General features: G+C 43.8%; 1 protein-coding gene across 32 annotated transcripts in view; it reads right to left on the bottom strand.

Moving 5' to 3' along the window:
- Nucleotides 1-22,285, bottom strand: part of Rbfox1 (RNA binding fox-1 homolog 1) — a 2,167,575-nt gene that overhangs the window by 1,093,167 nt on the left and 1,052,123 nt on the right. For 2 of the 32 annotated variants that reach the window (XM_052759386.1, XM_052759392.1), the window contains exon 3: nucleotides 2,499-2,548. The exons of 24 other annotated variants lie outside the window; for them this stretch is intronic. Coding sequence is in view for 3 of the 8 variants with exons in the window: in XM_052759379.1 (XP_052615339.1) it covers nucleotides 20,841-20,885 (45 nt within the window). In the remaining 5 variants the exon portion in view is untranslated. Of the gene's footprint in view, nucleotides 1-2,498; nucleotides 2,549-20,463; nucleotides 20,668-20,840; nucleotides 20,949-22,285 lie in introns of those variants that run through there. 6 more of the 32 variants (XM_052759387.1, XM_052759379.1, XM_052759380.1 and 3 more) reach the window with 6 other exon arrangements.

Raw genomic sequence — 22,285 nt, 5'->3', positions numbered from 1 at the left:
TCAAAAAAGCCCCTTCTGAGTGATTGTCTCAAAAGAACTTCTGCAAGACTTTCTGTCTCTGTCTCTCTCTTTCTGTGTGTGTGTGTGTGTGTGTGTGTGTGTGTGTGTGTGTGTGTGTGTGTGTGTGTATCCTGAGTTCAGGCAGCTAATGTGTAGGTAGTAGGACAACCTCAGGGGTCTGGCCTTACCCTCTACTTTCTGTGTTTCAGGATGCCTACTCCAGGCTAATTTGCAAACTCCAGACTAATTATCCCAGGACCTTCTGGGAATTCTCCTGTCTCCATCTGCAGTCTCACAGTAGAAGTACTGGAGTACAGATTTGCTCTACTGCTTCTGGCTTTATGTGAGTTCTAGGGATTGAAACTCAGGTCCTCACACTTGCAAGCCATGTCCTTAGTCCTCACTGGAGATCTTTCATGATGGAGTGATCTGGAGCTCCTGACTGCATTGTTGGCTGCAGTAGGGGAAGGGGATCCTCTTGGGGTTTTTATAGGGTTCTTCAAGAGGAGAAGAGGAGGAGCTCTGGAGCAGACACTCAAAGCCATGCTCTCACTTTGTCTCAGTGAGAATGCAAACATGACCAGAGAAGTACCATTGGCTTGCTCACCACCATTGCCCAGGGCCTGCAGGGGCTCTGCAAGTGTTTAGTGCAACAATAAGCAAATGGATCCTTAACAGAAAAGGAGTCTCAAGATGGCTATGAATATCAAGATGGATCACTCGCAGTGTTAACAAAGAACCTCCAGGGAGAACGACCGATTTAGTAACGTAGAAGAGAATATATGAGTGAGGTACCTGACTCCCATCACAGACTCAGGAAGTACCTGTGAAAGGAATGGATATCTAAGAAAGGTACCATGAAATAAAATAAAGGGACCCTTTTCTAGATTGTTGAACTGGTTACATGTCAAAAGATCTGTAACACTGGTAGGCAGGAAGAATAGAAAGAGTCAGACTCAAGAGAGTGCATGCCCCTAGTGGGTCTCCTTTTTTTCCTTAGGGATCTCAGCTGGCTGTACAGGATTACAACTCACCCCATCAGCTCTTTATGGAGCGTCTTCAGTGGGTATAGGTTCTTCCTGGGAGGACAGAAGAAAGACCGCAATCTAGCTGGACCAACATCATCAACCACAAATTTAACAAGTTATAATGGAAATTGTGTGATCAACGAAAGTATTTATTAAGGGGTGAGATGAAAGATCATGACCTTCATGTACAAGGTCAACTATCTAACATGATGACTTGTTTTCTGCACATATGTCAATGCTGGCTTATCATCTTTGGTAGAAGACAATGGCAACGTCTAGACATACAAGTGACATCTGAGACTCTGCCAGGTTCACTGTCTCCTCTAAACAGCCTGTTTTTACACTCTTCAAACTTCTATAGTTTCTCAGCTTGATTCTTTCATACAATCTGGTGTTCATTTCCACTGGGGAGGGATCTGTGCTGTATTTATAACATTGTGAAAGTTAATCATGCTTCAGGGAGGGTTGCTCAGAATGGACATTCTGACCCATGTCTAACTAATGGGTACTGGATATGCATTTTGGATTTTCTGTGCACATCTGTCTATGGGAGGTATATATATATATATTGATGAAAACAGATGCTAATCTTCTGGCTGGAGTTTCATTCTGTTCCCAGGTGCTCTGCCAATTAGGAGGATGCTGTCTTTACAGCCTTAGCACCATGATTAGGTAAATAGGAAGTACTCACACTACTCAAGAGGTTCAAGAAAATGTGCCAAGAAGGTAGACTTTCAGAATGGCTCCCTCCTTAAGAAAAAAAATGACATTATCTACAAAAGGTTGGCAAAAGGAAAATGAAGCATGATGGCAACTCAGCGTCTAGAGTTTTCTAGAATGGAGGTCATGATTAGTTCAGCCATCCTTCTACCTGGCAGCAGAAGAACATCAGAGAAAGCCTTTCTCTAAACACGGCTTGCCCAGTGTGCTCACCCTTCCTGCATCCATTGGCCCATTCTCCTTTGTAATCCAAGCAGGTGACAACTTCATTGAACTGTTGGCAACAAGAGGAGGTATCGATTCCCCCACAAATGCCCTAATGACTAGAGACTGAGACACAAACCATAAATGGAGACTTTCTGATTCCAAGTGAAATTATAGTTTGCCCTATGAGATTGCACAATAAATCAGGGGAAAAACCAGCCAACACAGGACTCTGGGGTCACTGAAGAGATGTTGACACATTACAATAATGAGAACTTGAAATACCTCATGCCCTATTGATTTTCAGGCTGAATCATTCCCACTGCAGAAGATTACAAGAGTCTGTCCTGGAATCATGGCTCACACGGGAGACGCTGATGAAAAAATACACCCGATGCAATCAAAACGAAAAGCTTCACTTCTTCTTATTACAAATCTAATACCATTGTCCCTGAGCTGGGTGATGGGCACTTAACCTACAATGCAAAGGGAGAAAAGAAACATGCAACCACTTTTCTTTTCTTTTAATTAAAACATTTTTCCTACCTTTTTTACACTCGGCTCTTTGCTATGCCTCGACAGTATAAAAAGTAACCCTGCAAAGAAAATGGGCAGAAGGGCTCAATTAGTGCATAAAAGGCAATCTCTTTATGCTTTTCTAATTCCAGGGTGGCTTTCAAGTTCTCTGTATCACCGTATCATTTTGAAGAATGGAAAATCATGTCCTAACAACCAACTTATTTCCCAGTCAATAGCAGAAGACGCAGCCCATCAATGCCAGCATCTACAGTCAACAAAGAATGCCAGGCTGATCACTCCTCTTTGCCTGCAAAGTGCTCTATGGAGCTGAATAAACACAGTTATGAAAGGCCAAATGGTGACATAAGTTAATTACTAACCTGTCACACAGGCATAGAATGGTAATAATTTATTTTCCCTGTTGCATTAACCATAAATCTTTTCTCCAAAAATGGGGTGTATTGGGGAAACAGGCTCTAACACATTGTTGCTTACTATATACCTTGTACACAGTTGTGTCAATATCTGGGACACAGGTCAGGCATAAACTACAATAGCATTTTTGCTATGTATATTGACCCGGCTATAAATCAAAAGCAAACTGTGAATCTGGAGAGATGGCTGAGTGGGTGAAACATGAGGACCTGAGCTTGGATCCCTAGCACCCACAGAAAAGTTGGGCATGGCAACACTCATCTGTAACCTCAGAACTGGGGTAGAAAGGGTGGCAGAGATAGGCACATTGATAGACTTGCTGGCCAGCCAGTCTATCCAAACGGACAAGCTCTGAGTTCAGTGAGAGACACTGTATCAAAAAAATTGAGTGGTGACACAATTAAAGACACCTGTTGTCAGCCTTTGGCCTTGACACCTATTCCCATGGGCAAGTACCCTTGTACATGTACATGTGCACACATGCATGACACAGACAGAAGAATTGCAAAGATAACTTGATTAGCAATTGTAAATAGCACAGTCTTTCTCAATAGGACTCTGACAGTAGTATTCAGTTATTGCAGATATAACAATTACTCAGACTTATTAGGACTTACTAGGTAGTCACTAGCTAGGTTTAATCCATGAGTGTCACACATTCTTGGGAAACGCTCATGCAAGAAACTAATTCTCCTTTGCTTACTTGTTCTCTGTCCCAGTAGTTCTGTAGCCTCTCATAGTCTAATCATTGAGATGAACACCTACCTGTAGGCAGAATCTAGACATCTAGAGTGAATCTGTTCACAGAACAAATGTCTATGTCCCTTCAAGAAGGTTCAGTGCAATAAATGAACAGTTAAGAAGGTGAGATGTCTTTTCCTTTTGGATATCCCGATGATGGTCCCTGAGCTAACCTGATCCAATGACCTCCTATATACATCATCATTTATGAAACATTCCAAAGTTCTACTATGTTCTCGGGTTATCAGCCTGAGACCCACTAACCAGAATTCTCAGACTTTGACAGGAGAACAAGCCATGCTTGCACATATTATTCATGCATTTACTGGTGAAGTAGGAAAGCAAGTAATTGGTTTTAGGTACTTTTTCACAATTGTCAGCAGAGAACATCTTGGAAAAAGATAGGGAAGAGAATTTTGGAGTTAATCTCCATGATTTTTATGACTTTTCTTTTTTGCAGTCCTTTAAAAACTTGGGGAACTGGCTCAGCTGGTAAAGGGACTTGCCACCAAGCCTCAGAATCTGAGTTAAGTCCCCAGGGCACACATATGAAGGAAGAGAAACAACTCTTACAAGTTGTCTTCTGTTGTTCACACATACATAAGTGGTCCACATGAGCACACACACACACACACACACACACACACACACACACACACACACACACACACACAGATAGAGAGGGGAAAGAAAGAGACAGACAGATAGAGAGAGAGAGAGAGAGAGAGAGAGAGAGAGAGAGAGAGAGAGAGAGGAGAGTAACTTAAATAAAAAATGTTCTACCAGCTTTCCTGTGTAATTTACAAAGCCACCAACTATTAACTTTAGTCACAGAGCAATGGACTAGCAACGGCAAGAGCTGAAGGAGAACCCAGGCTCCCTGCAGTCCCCCCACCCTGCTTCTCCATCTCTGCTCCTCGAGAACTTCTACAACTTCTTCTTGCTGTTGTTATACCCCCAGGGAATAAACATGCTGGTGGTAACTGTGCCTGCCTATTGCCAAATCTCAGAGCCCTTAACAGTAACAGTATTAACTTGGGCCATTTTTTAATAAAGTACAACACCCTCATCTATAAATGAAAGTGATCCCCACCCTGCTACACAGACCATTAGGGAGGCTGGGACAAACCAGCCAACACATGGCACCTTGCACAGCACTTGTCTGATACCAAACCCAACACAGTTAGCCGTTTTGTTTTTCTCCCCAAAAGCACTGGTGCCTGCCTGAGCTTGGGGGACCTTGCTTTGATTATCCAGGCCCAGCTCAGCAAGGGGCAATGTGAGACAGCAGCAATTTTGAATGTTCACTGCACCTAAGCAGATACGTTCAAGTGGGCCGCTAAAATTGATTCCCTGCTGATTGCCTCTCTATTAGCAAGGCTGCAATGCAGCTATTAAAGAAGAGGCATGAGAAAAGTTCTGAGTGTATATAAACATAACTCAGTGATGGCTGCCACATCAGTGCAGGCTCCCACTCTGCCTATCCCAGTGGAGGGAAAGATGACAACAGAATAAATGAATGAATGAATAGGGGATGGTGATATAAGTTCTAAATATTAGATAAGGTCACTGTCTCCTTTCAGAGAAGTCTCTGTCACCACATTTGATCACCCAGTCTACATCTACAGGGCAAAAGTTAAAGGGTGCATGCCCTCTATAATGGCCAGTTAGAAGAGCCAATGCTTCATTGGGCCTCCCAGGTCTCCCTGGAAACTCTCTCCATGACATCTCTAGTAGTACATAGCTTTCTTGTTAACATCTCATGGAATTGTTCCATAAGCATATACTTGTTCTTGTTGTCAACATTGTGTCCTGTCACCGCAACAGATGGCTTTATGCTGAGACATATGAAAATATTAAATACTTTATAAGCCAGGGAGAAATAGAAAATGTCTTCAGAGGAATGTAATCTCCATGTCTTAGATTAGGTGACTCCGAGGATTCTATTAGCAACAGCTGCACTGAGCAAGGGTTGGTTAGTGGACCTGGTCATCCAGCAACTCCATGTCCTTGGAGAATACAGAACCAGGAGGAAGGAGCCCAAGCTGCCACAGGTTTGATCTTGTCCATTTCAAAAGGCACAGCCTACTACCCTGGAGAGCTGTGAAATAAGAGTGTGTAACCAAAAGAGGGCTGTGCAACCCATGTCTTTGAGATCCAAAGAGCCAGAAGCAGAATCCATCTGTCTCAGAGGGTGTTTGTTATTCAGCACTATCCTCTGAGCCAAACCGCCACCATCTTCATGGGACCAGATGTGCTTTCTTGCAAAGGATCATCACAGCTGGGCGTGTTGACATTCCTTCAAAGAAATAGGGTGAGGAGCTTCCTGGGACTCTCTCCTGAGCACACAACACCTTCTCCCAGTCCACTGAAGGCGATTCTTCCCTGACTGTACTTGGCCTCAGGACTGTGACAGGTGTTAGAGTGTATACAGTGGCAGAGGTTAATTGAGAGGGACTGCATCTATGTGGCTATCCCTGCTGGGAGAAGACTTTCAGTACTACAACTTTGCAATCATCCTTCACCCAAACTTTTAAATAAGCCCAACATTCTCCTTGGTTCCCCAGAGGGAACTTCAGTGGAACTGAACTTTGGTTTGTCATTGAGATCTTAGAAGGAGGGGCATAGGAATGCCTAATTCCTAAGCTTAGAGGCAAAGTGGTGAGCTACAGGACCATGAAGTCAGTTCCCTGACAGTTGTATGTATCCAAGACTACTGTAGCTTCTGTTACATCCACAGATGTTAACTCAACCAAAATGTATGATGCCCTCACAGACAGCCCAGAGCTTTCTGACTGGTAGGTGTGTGAAAGGAATAGAATGTGAAGTCCTGGGGCTGGAGGATGGCTTAATGGGTAAGGGTGCTTACTGCTCTTACAGGGGACCGACCCCAGTCCAATCCCTAGTACCCAGGTCAGTCAGCTTGCTACTACTTTATAACTGCAGCTACAGAGGATCCAACACCCTCTTCTGACCTCCACAGGCAACTCCATTCAAGTGATATATATACACAGAGAGAAACACTTAAATTTTAAATGAGTTAATTAATCAATTAATTTTGGGTTTTGTTTTGTTTTGTTTTGTTTTCACACGGCAACCAAAGTTTGCCCTCCCTCCCCTCCTCCCAATCTCTCCCCCAACCTCCCCCATCCACTCGTCCCCCACTGTTTCCCTTCAGACATAGGTGGCCTGGGCTCACAGGGGCTCACAGAGACTGAACTGACAACCAGGGAGCCTATAGGCGACTGACCTAGGCCCTTTGCATGTATGTTACAGTGTCTAGCTTGGTCTTTTTGTGGGACTCCTAACAGTGGGAGCAGGGGCTGTCACTGACTCTAAAACAGTTAATTTTTTAAACTGTGATATCCTCACAACAGTGCATACCACGAGGGCCACAGATTATTTCATCTCTGGAGAGTCATTTAAATGTCTTGTACCTCATTCTTCATCCATAAATGGGGGTACAACAGCAGCAGTACTTCTAAGGCTGTTGTAAGGATGAATGGATTTCTGCAGAAAACAGCCTTAGGTCCAGACAGGCATATGCTGGATGCAACAGAAATGCAAGCTATTCTTTATACTTAGCATAATGTTTACATAGAAACAAACATTAGGATGGGTACAAGATTTTCTCTTTATTCCCATATCAATTTGTAAATAACTCCTGTATACCTCCCATGGATACAACACACTCAAGTTTTCTGAAACATGCAGAAATTGAAAATGGCTAAAGCTCATTCCTGGGCCTGGATCCTAGGGAAACAGAACTCATGGTCATGAAAACACACAAATGTTCACAGCAGCTTCACATGTAAGAGCTCAACTACACACTCATCGTCAGGCAGTAGTTAATGACAGCACCAGCCATGGGCAAACTCCAAAAGGCTAAATACTGGGGGTTGGAGGGATGGCTTGGTAAGGAAAGTGCCTGCCAGGCAAACATAAAGACCTGCATTTCAATCCTCAGCACTCATGAAAAGGCTGGGCATCGGGGAAATACATTTGCAAGCCAGTGCTGGGGACAGAGACAGATGGGTCCCTTGAGTTTGCTCACCAACCATCTGGCCAATCAGTGAGCACTAGGCTCCGTGAGAGACTCTGCCTCAAAAACTATTATGGAAAGCAATAAGGAATGATACTGAACATTAACCTCTGGCCTCCTTACCTATACACGACACCCTCCCCCACACATGTCACAAGCACATACTCATACATACACTACACTCATATATATATAAACATTTTAAAAGGCTGTGACTCCAGTTAATGTAACATTGTGAAATGATAAAAATTTAGAGAGGGAACAACAATGAAGTGGATGGCAGGGATTCAGGAGTTAGAGCAGAAAGAAAGGAAAGGGGGTGCATGGTTATAAAAGGAATCCTTGGGATGTGGCTGAGGAGACAGGAACTTGAACATGATGTAGAATTAAGCAGACTTAAACTCAAGCTTGGGCAAATCTGGGGGCATTTGAAGATGACCAGTGGATCATAGCGATGCCAGCAGCTTGTAGATGATGTGACAATACAGATTTACAGAAACAGGTCACTGAGGATAATATTACCACAGGAGGGAACTGCAAAAGAGCATTTTTATCCCTGTGTGACCTTACAGTTTCATGAGACAGTTATACCAGATGAAAATCTCAATAAGAGATGGATCAGCTTGCAAAGTACTTGCCACACAAACTTGAGGACTGGAGTTTGTATTCCCTAGCATCCACATAAAAAAGTTAGGCATTGTGAAGTGTGCATCTGTAATCCCAACACTGGGGAGGCAGAGACAGGAGGATCCCCGGGGATCACTGACCACCCAGTCTTGCCAAATCAGTAATCTAATTGAAACACTTGCCTCAAAAAATAAGGAGCCATGTTGATGGAAGAAGCTACTCAACATTGACTTCTGATCTCTTCATCATGTATGCACAAGAACATGGGCATCTGCACACATATGTGCACATAAATGTCAATATGTACACATGCATACACAAAAAAGCTCAGTGAAAATATTTCCCAAACTAAGCAAAAGCAGAGAACAAAGCTCTGACTTCCCTTTGGGATGACCCATTTCCTAACAATATTTTTTGCCACTAAAGAAAACAAGGTATATGGGCATCACCTGGATCTGGTAGAGACTCACTACGAAGCTGTCTTTAAAATGTGTGTTGCCTGGGTTGTAGAGATGGTTCAGCAGGTAAGAGTATTTGCTGCACATGTATTAGGACCGAGTTTGACCCTCAGCGCTCATGTAGAGAGCCAGGCGAGGCCATGTATGCATGTAACCCCAGGGCAGCCGGGTTTGAGAGAACTTTGGTTGCCAGCCTAGCTCTAGTGAGAGACCCTGTCTCAAGGTATAATGCAGAAATCCATAGAGTAGAGCATCGGACATCTTCCTCTGGCTTCCATCCATGCATGGGCACACATACCTGCACACACTTGTCCACACACTGCTCCTTCTGCTTCTTTGGTTGGATGTCCTGTATATTACGCTGATCATTGCTGCCTTTTGTGTATTCAGGTGGCACACTGCAGAGAGGCACTGTGGTCAGTGAAGTGCCCAGGCTTCTGAAGCAAACTCAACAGTACCTGCCTCTCTCTGAAGTGTTTTATTATTCCAAGTCGGGCCGACTGCATTTCCCAAGGTATGAAGTTCAGCTCAAGATAAAAATATTTTATCTGCCCTTACAGCAAATTGAAAGGCTATATAAAGGGTTTTGTTATTGCCGTGTTTTCATAAATATATAGTAAACATCACTCACAGTGGGAAACACAGCACAGAATACAATTTCCATGCACAGCCATTCATGTGCCTTGCACGGGAAGATGAAATGACCCAGAGATGAATAAAAAAATAATAGTATACAACTTTTAGCAGCCTGCAGTCGCTGACAGACACGCGCAGCTGGGAGGATAAGGATCATGATTTCGAGGTACTGCCAATGAATGACAAGTGGCTACAGCAACAGGGAAATTTGCTTTTCCTCCATAGCCAAACCATTCCACTTAACACTTAGGTTCCACATTTCCAGAAATTGCGAGAAAAAAACCTCAAAACTCAACCACTTCACTCTGGAGAGCACGCTCATTCCCACACCAGAATGGAATTGTAATTTCAAATCCAGTCTTTATTTATTTGGGTGTTTGTTTGTTTGTTTTAGGTTCTTCTTCTTCTTCTTCCTCCTCCTCCTCCTCTTCTTCTTTTTCTTCTTCTTCCTCCTCCTCCTCCTCGTCTTCATTTTCCCTTATGATTTCAGAGCCTAGAAGAATGGGTAGCCTAGAAGTCTAGGGCAGTGCCTACGCTGATCTCCATCAGCTCTGGGATGAAGGGGTAGTTAGAGGCTGTTTAAATAAAAGGAGCTTGCATTTCACAAGGCATTTTCACTCTCGAAGCTGTTCGGATCTGCGGAGGAGAGGGGGCTCAGTCTGTAAAGTGCCTGTGGCACGAGGGTGAAGACCCAAGATTGATCCCCAGAACCCACAGAAAACCCCAAGCACAGTAGCAGCATGTGCTTATAACCCCAACACTGGAGACAGAGATGGGCTGTTCCTTGGGCTTCACTGGCAGGCCAGACTAGCCAAGTTGGAGAGCCCTAGATCCCAATGAGACACTTAGTCTCAGAAAACATGGTGGGGGTTGGTGAGATGGCTCCAAGTGAAGATGCCTGCCACAAGTCTGATGACCTGGATCCATCATGGTGAAAGGAAAAAACAGTTTTCCTGAGTTGACCTTTGACCTCTGCATATGCTACACAGCAACTGGGCACATATACACACACAATTAAAAAAATGTTTTAAAAATTGATACAATCTTAAAAACTTCACAAAAACCACCATGGCAAATGGCTCCTGAGGAACAACATCTGAGACTGACCTCTGACTTTCACTTATAAACCCCCTACACACATGAACATGCCCACACAGATAGACACACGCAGAAGAACATGCTCTGAGAATATTGATAGAGGCATAATTACCAAGGAACTTCCACTCTGTCCTTGGGAGATGGTTCAGGTGGAAGAACACTTACTGCATAATTTCAAGGGACTGCTTTTAAATCCCAAGCACCCATGTATGAAGCCAGGTGTATACACACATGCCTGCCACCCCAGCATTGGTGAGCGGAGACAAGAGGACTGCTGGGGCTTGCGAGTGGCCATCCTCGCTCCGGGTTTTTTGAGAGGTCTTGGTTCAAGAAAATAAGGCAAAGGGTGATAGATTTGAGAACCTAATGCATGGCTGTGTGCATTCACACACACACACACACACACACACACACACACACACGCACACACGCACGTGCACACGCACACACGAGCCCAAGCACATACACTACACATACAAATACAATAAAAAATTAACAATTTTCCCTATGAAAGATGTTTGCAGTCCATACTTGAACAGTGTATGCAATACTTTCAAATATGCTGTTTTCTAATGTGATATATGAATTTGTCATATATGTAGACTGTATGTGCATATACATATCTGCATAAATATAAACAGATTTTCATTTACTTCTCAAGTATTATACTTCTCTGAAAACTATATTTCTATCCTTTATCAACTTTCCTCCTGGATCATTAATAAGTTTATGTATCTTATTATGTCTCCCTCCCTCTACCTATCCATCATTCATCTACCCTCTATCCACACACCCATCCATCTTCCCTTTCATGCTTTTACACACCTATCTGTCTATACTCATCCATCCACCCTCTATTCATCTATACACCCACTCATACATCCATCATTCTGTATCTTATGCCAGAATTATAAGAGAGTCAGTCCTGACACGAGGGTCACAGGGACTTTCTTGGGCCAAACAGATGACCTGACCTGGGTCAGTCATTTTTCACCAGTCATATCACAATGACTGCAGAGCAAAGAGTCATAAGAAAGAACTGGACTTTGAAGTCAAGTTTCAAACTCAGTCACCAACCCTTTCTAAGCAGCAGCTGCTGGAACCTGGAAAACAACTCAAGACTCAGTCTTCCATCATGAAAAATGGGTATTACAATGACACCTGCCTCAAAGAGCCACTAGAGATTTCAACTCAAGCAGTGCCCAATGCAAATCAGCCAGTAAGGAGGGGGCAACCTTGAATTCTGTCTACTGAGCAGGTAGTTAATGGATTACAACAATCCCTGCTTTGATCTGCTGTCAGCAGAGTTGGAACCCGAAAAGTGACAGAACACTTCAATTTTTAGCTTCTTGGAGAAGTTCTTCAGTACCTCCAGAGAAATCCATTTCCTTGTGTTGGGTGCTATCATCACCATCAACAGAACATTGGTCAGAAGCCATCTGTTGTGGTTTGAATAGGAAATGCCCACACAAGCTCATGTGTCTGCACACACTGTTCCCAAGTGGTGGTGGTATTTGGGAAGGCTGTGGAACCTTTAGGAGGTGGAGACTAGTGGAGAAGGAAGGTCAGAGAGGAGGGCCTTGAGTCTTTAGATCCCGGTCCCACTCCAGTTCACTCTCTGCTTCCTGGGTGCAGATGCAAGATGACCAGCCAGCTTCCTGCTGCCACCACCATGTCTTTCTGTCCATGATGGATAGTGTCCCTCCAGACTGAGAGCCAGAATAAACCCTCTCTCTTTTAAGTTGCTTTAGTTGAAGTATTTTATCACAGTAATAGAAAAGTAAGTAGGGCACCATCATTATTTCTAACAACAGGCTCACATAAGGTAGGGGAATATATTAGAAATCTATGTCACTGGACACAATTAAAATGGTACTTTAACGTGCAATTTCTGGGACTGGAGAGACAGCTCAGCAGTTAAGGATGCTCACTGCTCCTCCAGAGGACTGAATTTGGTTTTCAGGATTCCTATTGGATGAGTCACACCCACCTGCAACTCCAACTCCAAGAAAGCTGATGCTATCTTCTGGCCTGTAGGAGCACTGTATGCATATGGTACCCATATATACACCCAGTTACACACACACATACACATAAAATTAGAATAAGTCTTTCAAATGCAATTTTTCCATCTTTCTTTCCTTTATGAACACACATAATGTATGTACATGTTATATATAACTTAATGGAATATACATATAATCACATATATTTGCATGTATTTTTCATTGTAGTACTATAGACCTATAACATCTATAGAACATAACTAGATAGTCCTGCTGTGTGTTTAATGTCATTTACTTTACCTTTGAACAACCAATCCTGGCCCCATTTTAAACCATTTCCTGAACCAACACACATAATAGGTATCCCACAAAAGCCAATTCGATGAACTGTATTAAAAAGAACATTTGATGATAATGGATCCAACATGAGCCTTTTGACAGTTCCAAAATAGGATTTGCTTTTGCTTTCTTTGTTCAATTGTGAGTTCACTGGGCCTGAAACTCACAAAACAGTAATGGTTTCCACTTCCAGCCCAGATCCTGTGCTGCCTCAGAAGCTGGGTGGGAGCAAACTCAATGGTCCGTTTCACTGGATTTAGTTTGGGCAGATTCAAGCTGGGCAGTCATGGCCCTTTCTCTTTTCCTATGTAAAAATCTGTAAGTTGCCTTGTTAAAAAAAAAAAAAAGGATTCACGATTGTAAATTGTGATTAAGGACTTTCAGAGCAGTGAGCAGACTGCTGATATCTATGTACCAAGGCCTAAGCGATGTACAAATCTGGATGTGAAGGCCAGGGGGAAACCTGGTCTGGAACTGGTATCTCTCAGCTCTATGGTCCCCGTTACCATGCAAACACATTTCTATGTGAGGCATTGAATGTGTAACCCCACACATGCCCTGAGAAGACACTTGGGCAAATACAAGCTCTTCCATCCGTTCAAGAGTCGTCCTCAGTCATTCAGGTGAGCTCCCACTCCTGTCTTCTGCACACTGAGTACACGTGCTTAATTGCAGCATCACAAGATATCTCTTCTTCATTTTTCTTCTAAAGCAGAATAAAATGTGTCAAATTGGCACTTCTATTTAAAAATCAACTCAAATTGTTTTTCTTTTCATAGCATTTGCTACATGCTAAAAATTCAAGAGGAAAAAGATAGGCCTAGTCCCTCCCATGGCCTGAAGGAAGGAAGATAAACAAACTGTGCCATGAGCGAAAAATGAGCCAGGAATCAACAGCCCCATGTCCATCCCAACACACTCACTGTGGGACTCAGGCTCACTAGGAAATTCTAAGAGCACCAGGACACCAAAGAGATGGGTTTCTTATTGGACTCTACAGAGCTAGGTCCCAATACCACAGTCACTAGAGAGACAGATTATTTCTAATATAATATTTTATCTGTGTGCATGATTATGTGTATTAGTGTTGGCACATATGTTAGAGTGTGTCTTCAGAGGTCAGATAACACCTTGGGTGTGGGTGGGTTCTTGTTTTCTACTTTGTTTGAGACAAGGTCTCTTCTTTTTCTCTGTTGTGTATGCCAGGATGGCTGGCTCCAGGTTCTAGGCATTCTCCTGTCCCCACATCTTACCATGGGGATGCTGGGTTACAGACATGCACGGTCACATCTAGTTTTACATGGGTTTGGGAGAGCAGAACTCAGGTCCTCACATGTCCACAGCAAGCACTTCATTCACCAAACCATCTCCTCAGCCTTCTGCTGTAACTGTTACCCAGTGAACCTCAGTGCTTTTCTAGGATGCTGCTGCTGCTGGGGATGTGATTAAGTCAAAGAGAACATCTAGACCCTCCCAACACTGGTATAGGACTGTTTGTTAACTCTTGTATTTATTTAGGTTTTATTTAAACATTTATTTATTTTTAAAGATTTATTTTTAAGTGTGTGTGTGTGTGTGTGTGTGTGTGTGTGTGTGTGTGTGTGTGTGTGTGTGTGTAATGCTTGTGGAGGCCAGAAGAGGGTGTCAGACCTTTTGGAGCTGGAGTTACAGTTATTAGTTGTAAGATGAAGGGCATAGGTGCTGGAAATTGAGCTAGGGTCTTCTGCAAGAGCAATGTGTACTTTTAACTGCTGAGTCACCTCTCCTACCTGAATTTTGTTTTGTTTGAGATGGGTCCTCTGAATCTCATGCCAGCAAGTAGTGAAGGATGACCTTGAACTCCTGATCTTCCTGCCTGCCACCCCTCCTCAGGTGCAGAATTACTAGCATGAACCACCACACCTGTCTGTGAATACTTAACTGAAAAATAAAGTTGTAAATATCAGGATGCATGCCCTTTCAAATACGGTTAAGTTAATTTTCTTAATCAACTATCCCCAAACTAAGTGTCTTTTGTTTCAAAAATCATATTACACAATGGTGCCTAAGCACTCTTCCTTTGTACAGACAAAGACGTTCTAACTTCTAATCATTCTAGTCAAGGACCCAAGAGCCCACACTTTAGAGTTGAAATTCTACCTCAGCCACTTAGCAGCTGGGTGACCTTGAGCAACTTACTTCTCTGGACATCTGTTGCCACTGCAAAGAAAAAAGAGCCTAGCAATTCAACCTAGTCTTGAAAGTCGAATTAAATTGGAAAATATTTACAATAGCACTTGGCAAGTATAAAACAATATGTGTTTAAATAAATATACTAAGCTAGGTGTCAAAGTTTGAAAGATAAGGAGAAATGATGGCATTTGAACACTGATGGAAGAAAAACAAGGCACAAAATATTCTGAGAATTGCTCATTTAGCTGCCTTACACTTCTCTTCTTTTGAACAGTGACACCATGGAAGGAAACCTCATCGCCCAGCACTGCCGGAATTCACACTGACTAAATCATGACTTGGGGTGGGGTTTAGCAGGGGACCAAACAAAACAAGCCCCTCATCTACAATGAGCCACATCTTATTTGTAAGGAAAAATGTTCAGAGCAAGCAGATGTGCCAATTTTAATGCTGGCCTGTAAGAAAATGGAAGGCTTCATGTATTGCCTTGTGACCCTGTTCACAGAATCCAGAGAAGATTTTAAAATTTTAATCGCTGGGATTCTCTGCCCTCTGTGCTGGCTTGAGTCTGTTAGTCATCCTCACCCCATACTGCCTAGGGCACCATTACTCAACCTTAGCATCAAGCACTTATGGAGAGGCCCTTCCTGGTTGCCTTAGGATAGGAGGGTGTCCTCGAACCTTGACTTCCATCCTCGGAATGCCGGCAGCAACCTGTGCCCAAGCGCAACAACCACAGACATCTCCAGAGTTACCAAACATCCTGTGTGGGGGAAAAAAACCTCCTGCTAGCCCAGGACATCTGTTAGCATCCATTTGTGCAGCTCTTTCCTGCCTTCAGATTTATAAATTTCAACAGTATCTTGGTGTGTTGGAATTAAAAAAAAATCTGGAGTCTGATTACCTGAGTTATCCAGTCTGGAAAATCCTTTTCCCATCTGTGAATTGGGAAGAACAGTGTACATGTGTACACAATTATACTGAGGACTAGAGAAGACATGCTTGTGTTCTTAGTCCACTGCCCAATGCCTAAGTATGAGGCAGGATGAACCCCACATTGAACTACTCTGATGGTCATTGTGCCCTGACAAATCTCCATCCCATCTTCAAGTCTAATAACACAAGGCCTCTATCTATGCAGCCCAATAACTACAACAGCTATGGGGGTACCCCTACCTCAGCAGCAAGATTTTCTGACAAGCAGAGATTCCAATCCGAGGACAAGCACACACATCAGCAGCAAATGATGCCGAACAGTTGAAACGAGCAAAGGGAGGGCCGCAGAGCTCCGACACCATCCTTAAGGCACAGTGTCCTTTTTGCACAGCCGATAGCCACAGAAAGAGCTGTTCACTGGAGTGAACTGCAAGTGTGAGAGGGATGGTGCTGGAAGGGGCCTCCTCGGGATGTATGTGCATGCACAGTATCTGTGGAATGACATAATCCAGGCTGGGAAACTGAGCTCCCTGGCCAAAAGCTGCAGGCAATTCAGTGGGGACATATTGGACCAAGCATTACTCTAGAAGCATGCCCATTTTAAAGAACAATAAGTTTTGGTAACTAGGACAAACATGAATCCAGAGTATTAGACTTCACTTCTGTAGAAACAGAAAAAAAGTGAACAAAATCAAGAAAAGGCAATAAGCATGGCTAACATTGCATATAATATATTCATATGTACAAATACATATATAGATATATAAATGCACACATACACACACGTAAATCAACCATCTACCTACAAATCTCATTACATCTTTGGAAAACGAATATACTTTTATATTTCCATCACTGTTCAAAGAGTCTCCTCTGGCCTCCATTACACGTGGCCATAAGATGACTCATTGCTGATAAATACCCATGAACTAAACACTATTCATTCCCCACTCCAGCTTTAAACTTAACTCCTCAACTACTTGATTGTCCCAACATTCAATGGACCCTATTCACATCTTTGACATCAAAGCATTTGGACATCATAAGCAAGGGAGAAACAGGAGCCCTTCATCACCTAGTGGTTATGCAAGCACCTAACCAGAAAGAACACTTTGAAATTTTTATGGAGCAGGAAAAATTGGAAGCATACTAATCTAGGCAGTGAAATTGGGCTTTTTGTCATGTTTAATTGCTTGAATTCATAACCTAGTTCTACTGAATCAAAAGCAAGTTGTTCCCGCTGACGTTAGCTGTTTGGGCCTTCTGGGTACGTGAGCACACAGATAATCCCCACAACTCCCCACATCAACTTCAGATCAATTAAAAAATAACACACAAAAATAAAATTGTTTGGGACATTAGCGTTATTGAATAACCTAATTTGCAGGAATTTCCCATTCAATTTCTGTATGGGAATGCTGACTTTTAAAGATTTCTTTGCCTTGGTGTTGTGGAAGCTGAGGGGTAAGACATGTCTTGGTCTCCAAGGACTGGGATTCTAGTTGGTTCTGTGTGATTTAATTTAAATGCACGATGGCAAGTCTCCTTCGTCTTATTCTCTACTGTTTACTATTTTTTATAATACATAAGAAGGTTCTGCCAAGCACGAAAATGAGAAGAAACAGGACAAACTCACACACCCTTAAACACACACAAGGCTCCGGTGAGTCCTCATGCTCCCGAGTTTCTACTAAGCAGCAAAATTAAGTCTAATGAGCAAAACAACAACCAACCAACCACCTGGAAGGGTCCCCACCTTCTCTTCCATATTCACATTAATGTTTATCAGAAAATCAGCACAAGATGGGAAATTAAGGTCTAGAAAGGGACACATTCTGATCATATTCTTTCTCCTCCCCCACGTCCTCACAAATCTTCCCCACCTCACTACCCACTGAAATTTACGTTCCTTTACTTTCAAAGCATCTCCTCCAATGCCTTTTGTGATAACTTAAAGATTAAACGTAAAATTCAAAATACAAAAGCTAAAAATGAAGTCAATAACAATAAGCTTTTTGTTATATTTTATTGTATTATTGTTATTATTATTGTGTGTGTATATGTGTGCACACACACACATGTGCACATGCACATGTGGAGGACAGAGAATAGCTTTCAGGAGTCAGTTCTCTCCTTCCACCATGTGAGTCCAGGAATTGAACTCAGGTCCTGAAATTTGGTAGCAAGCTCCTTTATGCAATGAGCCATCTCAGTCTCCTGCTAACAAACTTTTGCTAGTATATCACACATTTTCTTACTGGGTAGATCACTTTTCACTTCTTAGCTCAAACACCCTGTGTATAAACTCTGAATCAATTCAGCTTAACAAGATGAACTCTTTTGTAGGATGTGTTAGCATTTATTTAGTTGAAGATTAAATTTTTCCAGTCATATTCTCTACTCTCAAGCAAAGACAATAAATGGATGAAGGATTTCTGAAAATATGGTAACAAATTCCATGGTAATATATCCCATGTTATAAAACTTGACAATACTGTGACTGTCACTTAGAGGTAAGCAACTCTTAAAGCAAGCCCTTTATCTCACATCCCCTTTGACTTCTGTATCATACTCCTCCTGGGGAGAAAGAGAAGGCTCCAGAGCTCAGGTTGGGGTGGGTAGTGATCAGCTAACCCTCTAGAAGAGTCTAGAGAACAGAATTGACTTCTGTTATGCATCAGGGTTATTGTAGTTAAATCTGCCCCTAAGTCCATGCTGACAGTTACATCTACCAGGTCCAAGGAAAGACAGATTAAAATGGCCCCATGGTAAAATGCAGACACGGAACTGATAAAAGTTTGAATACAGAGTAACAGTTGCACAACTACAGTTAGTAAAGTCCTAAGAGACAAAGAATGCTTGCCAGCCAGCTAGCCAACCATCAGTTCTTTCTGTGGTACAAAGGCAATTTTCCAGAGCCAGGGACATCGGAAATGAAGAGTAAAGTTCACATGTTCACATTCTGTAAGGTTAGGATTGAGGGGGGGCATTGTCTGATGCTGAATAACTCTTGTCTGTGAGCAAAGTGTTCCAGGGGCAAAAGGCAAGCCAGTTTCTGAGTCTTCATTGTCGTCATTGGGTACTAAACATTTTCTACAACAATGTATAGCAAAAGCACTTCCAGGGTGGGGGAGTAAATAAAGACAGCCGAGTGCAAAGAAACATACAAATGGACAAGTGAGGAGAAAGGAGACTCCTAAGTCTTGAGTGAAGCAACCCTGTCTTCCTAGTCTTTGGCATGTTCCAGTTCAGGTCATGGAGATAGAGTGAGCAGAGGAGAAGCACGGAATAGGTTTCTTACAGGTCATCGCAAGTGCCGGTATCTCTGCATAGACCAGTGGTAAACAACTGTGGCTGATTAGATGACTAGCCTGAACACAACCCTCTACAAACGTAATCACTGCCAACCTCCAACACAATTCACTCCGCTTCACAGATACTCACATCCTTTGAGCAATCATACATGTGGGTCAAAATTATGAGACTTTGAGAAAGGCTTGGAAGCCTAGGAGCCAAACCATTTACTACATAGCTACGTAGGAGGATCACACAAATATTTGTTTTACTTTTTCAGCACAAGCTACACTCATATCTGTAAGGCTAAAATGAAAACCATGTAGACAGTGAGTAAATTCTGAGCCATCTGATGACACCAGAAGTCACCCCCCACAGACGATATAATCATTTTTACTAATGGGGTGCTGCCATGAAACTTTGGGTCCAGAATCCTTAGTAGATCTGTCTGAAGTAGGAAACAGGAAAACATGGCCTTCTTGGAAATACGCAGAACACTCATTTTAACCTGTCACCTGGAAGGAATGGCCGAAGGGATGGCTATGGTCTTCACAGGTACTGTTTCTGTTCTAATGAGTGATGTGTGTACACGTTCCCTCATTGGCTCTCTCAGCAAAGACAGTTCTTCCGTGAGATAGCACAGCTCAGGGCTTGTGTGTTCAAGGGAAAGCATGTGTTCAATATTGTTCATGAAATGCCTCTTCCATGGGTTTTCTAGAAATCAAGAATGGTGTAAGAGCACGATGCCTGCGTGATGGGCAGGGTCGACCTGTCTCCGGCGACATGCAATGCTTCTTCTGCACACGCACGCACAGGCGCGTGCCAACTTTCCAAACGCGCGGCCCATCTGCCCATTCATTTTCCCCAAACCTCTATCTTCTTTGCAAAGCTCTACGTACTGCTTTCCAAAAACAAAAAACAAAACCCAAAAAACAAAACAAAACAAAATAACAACAACAAAAACAGCCCTAGCCTGCGGGTCTTCTAACACCAATCCTTTATAAACGCTTATTCATCTCTGGGAATAAAGTTCAACGGAGCCAATGGCTATTAACAGGGAAGTTCCCCGCGAACTTCCAGTTGGTAAAACGAATCAGTTTACCTTCTGGTCCCCCAACCGGTCTAAGCTCCCCAGGTATTGAAGGGACCCTCCGGAAGCCCAGGGCGAATCCAGATCGCATCCCGCGGGACTCCGGAGCTGAACTTACCTACACCGTGGAATTCACTCGTTGCACGCACATCTGCGTCCTGCCATTGCCTCTCAGAGCTCCCTGGGCTCCATCCACCGCCAGGTCCGGATTCTGATCTACGGCCCCAGAGGCGCACACGCCCGCCCGCCACCTTCTCCGCGCTAACGTTGGACAGCGGCTGGCAGCGGCTCGCCTGCCACAGGCGGCCCCGAATGTCAATTCGCACACTCCTCCCCCTGCCGCCCGCCCCCGTCCCTGCGCGCCCTCCTCCTGAGCATCAGTCCAGCGGGCTCCGGGATGCTCGGATGCTGGTGCCAGCACTGATTTCCCTCCCTCCCATTCAGTCCCTGGCTCCCCCTCCCACAGTGTCTCCGAGCCTCCCTCGCTCGCCTTACCTGAAGGGCATCTCCCACGACTGCAATTAACTGCCAGGATTTCATCGCCCGCTGCAAAAGCGCCTCCTGCTCCCTCTCTTGCTAGCTCGCTTTGGGAGAAAACGCGAGGCGGGAGAAGTGCCGGGGCAGCAGCAGCGAATGGTACCCACGTGCTAGCAATGTCAATGATTCCAGCTTTCTCTGCTGGGCTTGGCCGCGCCTTCACCAGCCTGGGCTGTTTTGCTCCAGCCACCAGCAGGTGTTCAAGGCCTCCCAAAACAAGCGAGAAGGCCAGAGATCCAGCAGGCACGCGGCGCAAGAGCGAGCGCCCAGTGCGGGGAGGTAATCAAAGCGCCAGGAGCACACAAAGACAAGCCCACCGCCGTGCAGTGCTGACAGCCAAATGATGGACAGTCGTACTGGACGCCTGGTTTTTATTTCAATTTTTGCAAAGTCTAGCAACGGAGGGAAGAACTGCATGTCACCCTCCTTTCCCAAGCACTTGGAAAGTGTAGAACCGAGGGCAAATCTCGGCCCCCCTTCCAGCATGTGTCTCTCCCCTTGTTCTTTCAAGCATTAAATATGTACCACATGACAGAATAGGGCACCTTGCACGGTCCCCAGAGTCCTCACTTGACAACCAATTTTAACTCAGGAGCAATGAGATGTCCAAGGCAGGATATCAGCGCTGGCAATTCCTTACGCTACTCCCTGCATTATTCACAATGTCTGTGGCCAGTATTTATGACTTCCAATACGTGACTTCATGAAGGAATTCCAGGGAGGCTGGGAGACCCCTTACCCCACCATACCACAGCTGATGGCCTGCCTCCGTTTCCCCCAAGAGGCAGTTGTACTCCCTGTAGGGGGGTTGACTCCTTGGCATCTCATATCTACCAGCTCTTGTGCTAAATGAGAAAGCACTGAACTTTGCTCTTGCTTTGAAGGAATGAAAACGTTTGGTGGAAGTTCAAAAAATCGGCTTTGAAAATGGATTTGCCTCCAGTAACATCAGCAGCCAGGCAAATGTCCTATTCCCTCCCCAAAGCCCTCACAGATCCCTCCCTGACATCATGTGTGTGGTATTATCCATCAGGTGTCAACTAAGTATGAGTGGCACTTGTTTCTAACTCCCCTCCCCTCGCAAAGATGCTCTCTGTAAAGACTAAACCTTCTTTGTTTGTGGAAGCTGGACTTTTTAATGTAAAACAATTTATTTTCTTTCTTTCCTACTGTGGGAACTGCATGCTACACTCACTAGAATGCCCTTGCTTCTTCAAGTGTGTGTGAGTTGGATGTTATAATTCTACATATACAAAAACTGAGCATATCACACACACACACACACACACACACACACACACACACACACACACACACACATATCCAGCATTTGGTGAAGGGTGTTCACTGTCCCACCAAGTCATCTTCTTTAATACTTGAAGACCCAACACACAGTGAATGGC

The sequence above is a fragment of the Peromyscus californicus genome, unplaced genomic scaffold, assembly GCF_007827085.1.
Source record: "Peromyscus californicus insignis strain IS unplaced genomic scaffold, ASM782708v3 Scaffold_3__1_contigs__length_106647218, whole genome shotgun sequence".
Lineage (NCBI taxonomy): Eukaryota > Metazoa > Chordata > Mammalia > Rodentia > Cricetidae > Peromyscus > Peromyscus californicus.
Note: the sequence above shows the minus strand (reverse complement) of the source record. Positions and strands in the feature narration are given on the sequence as shown.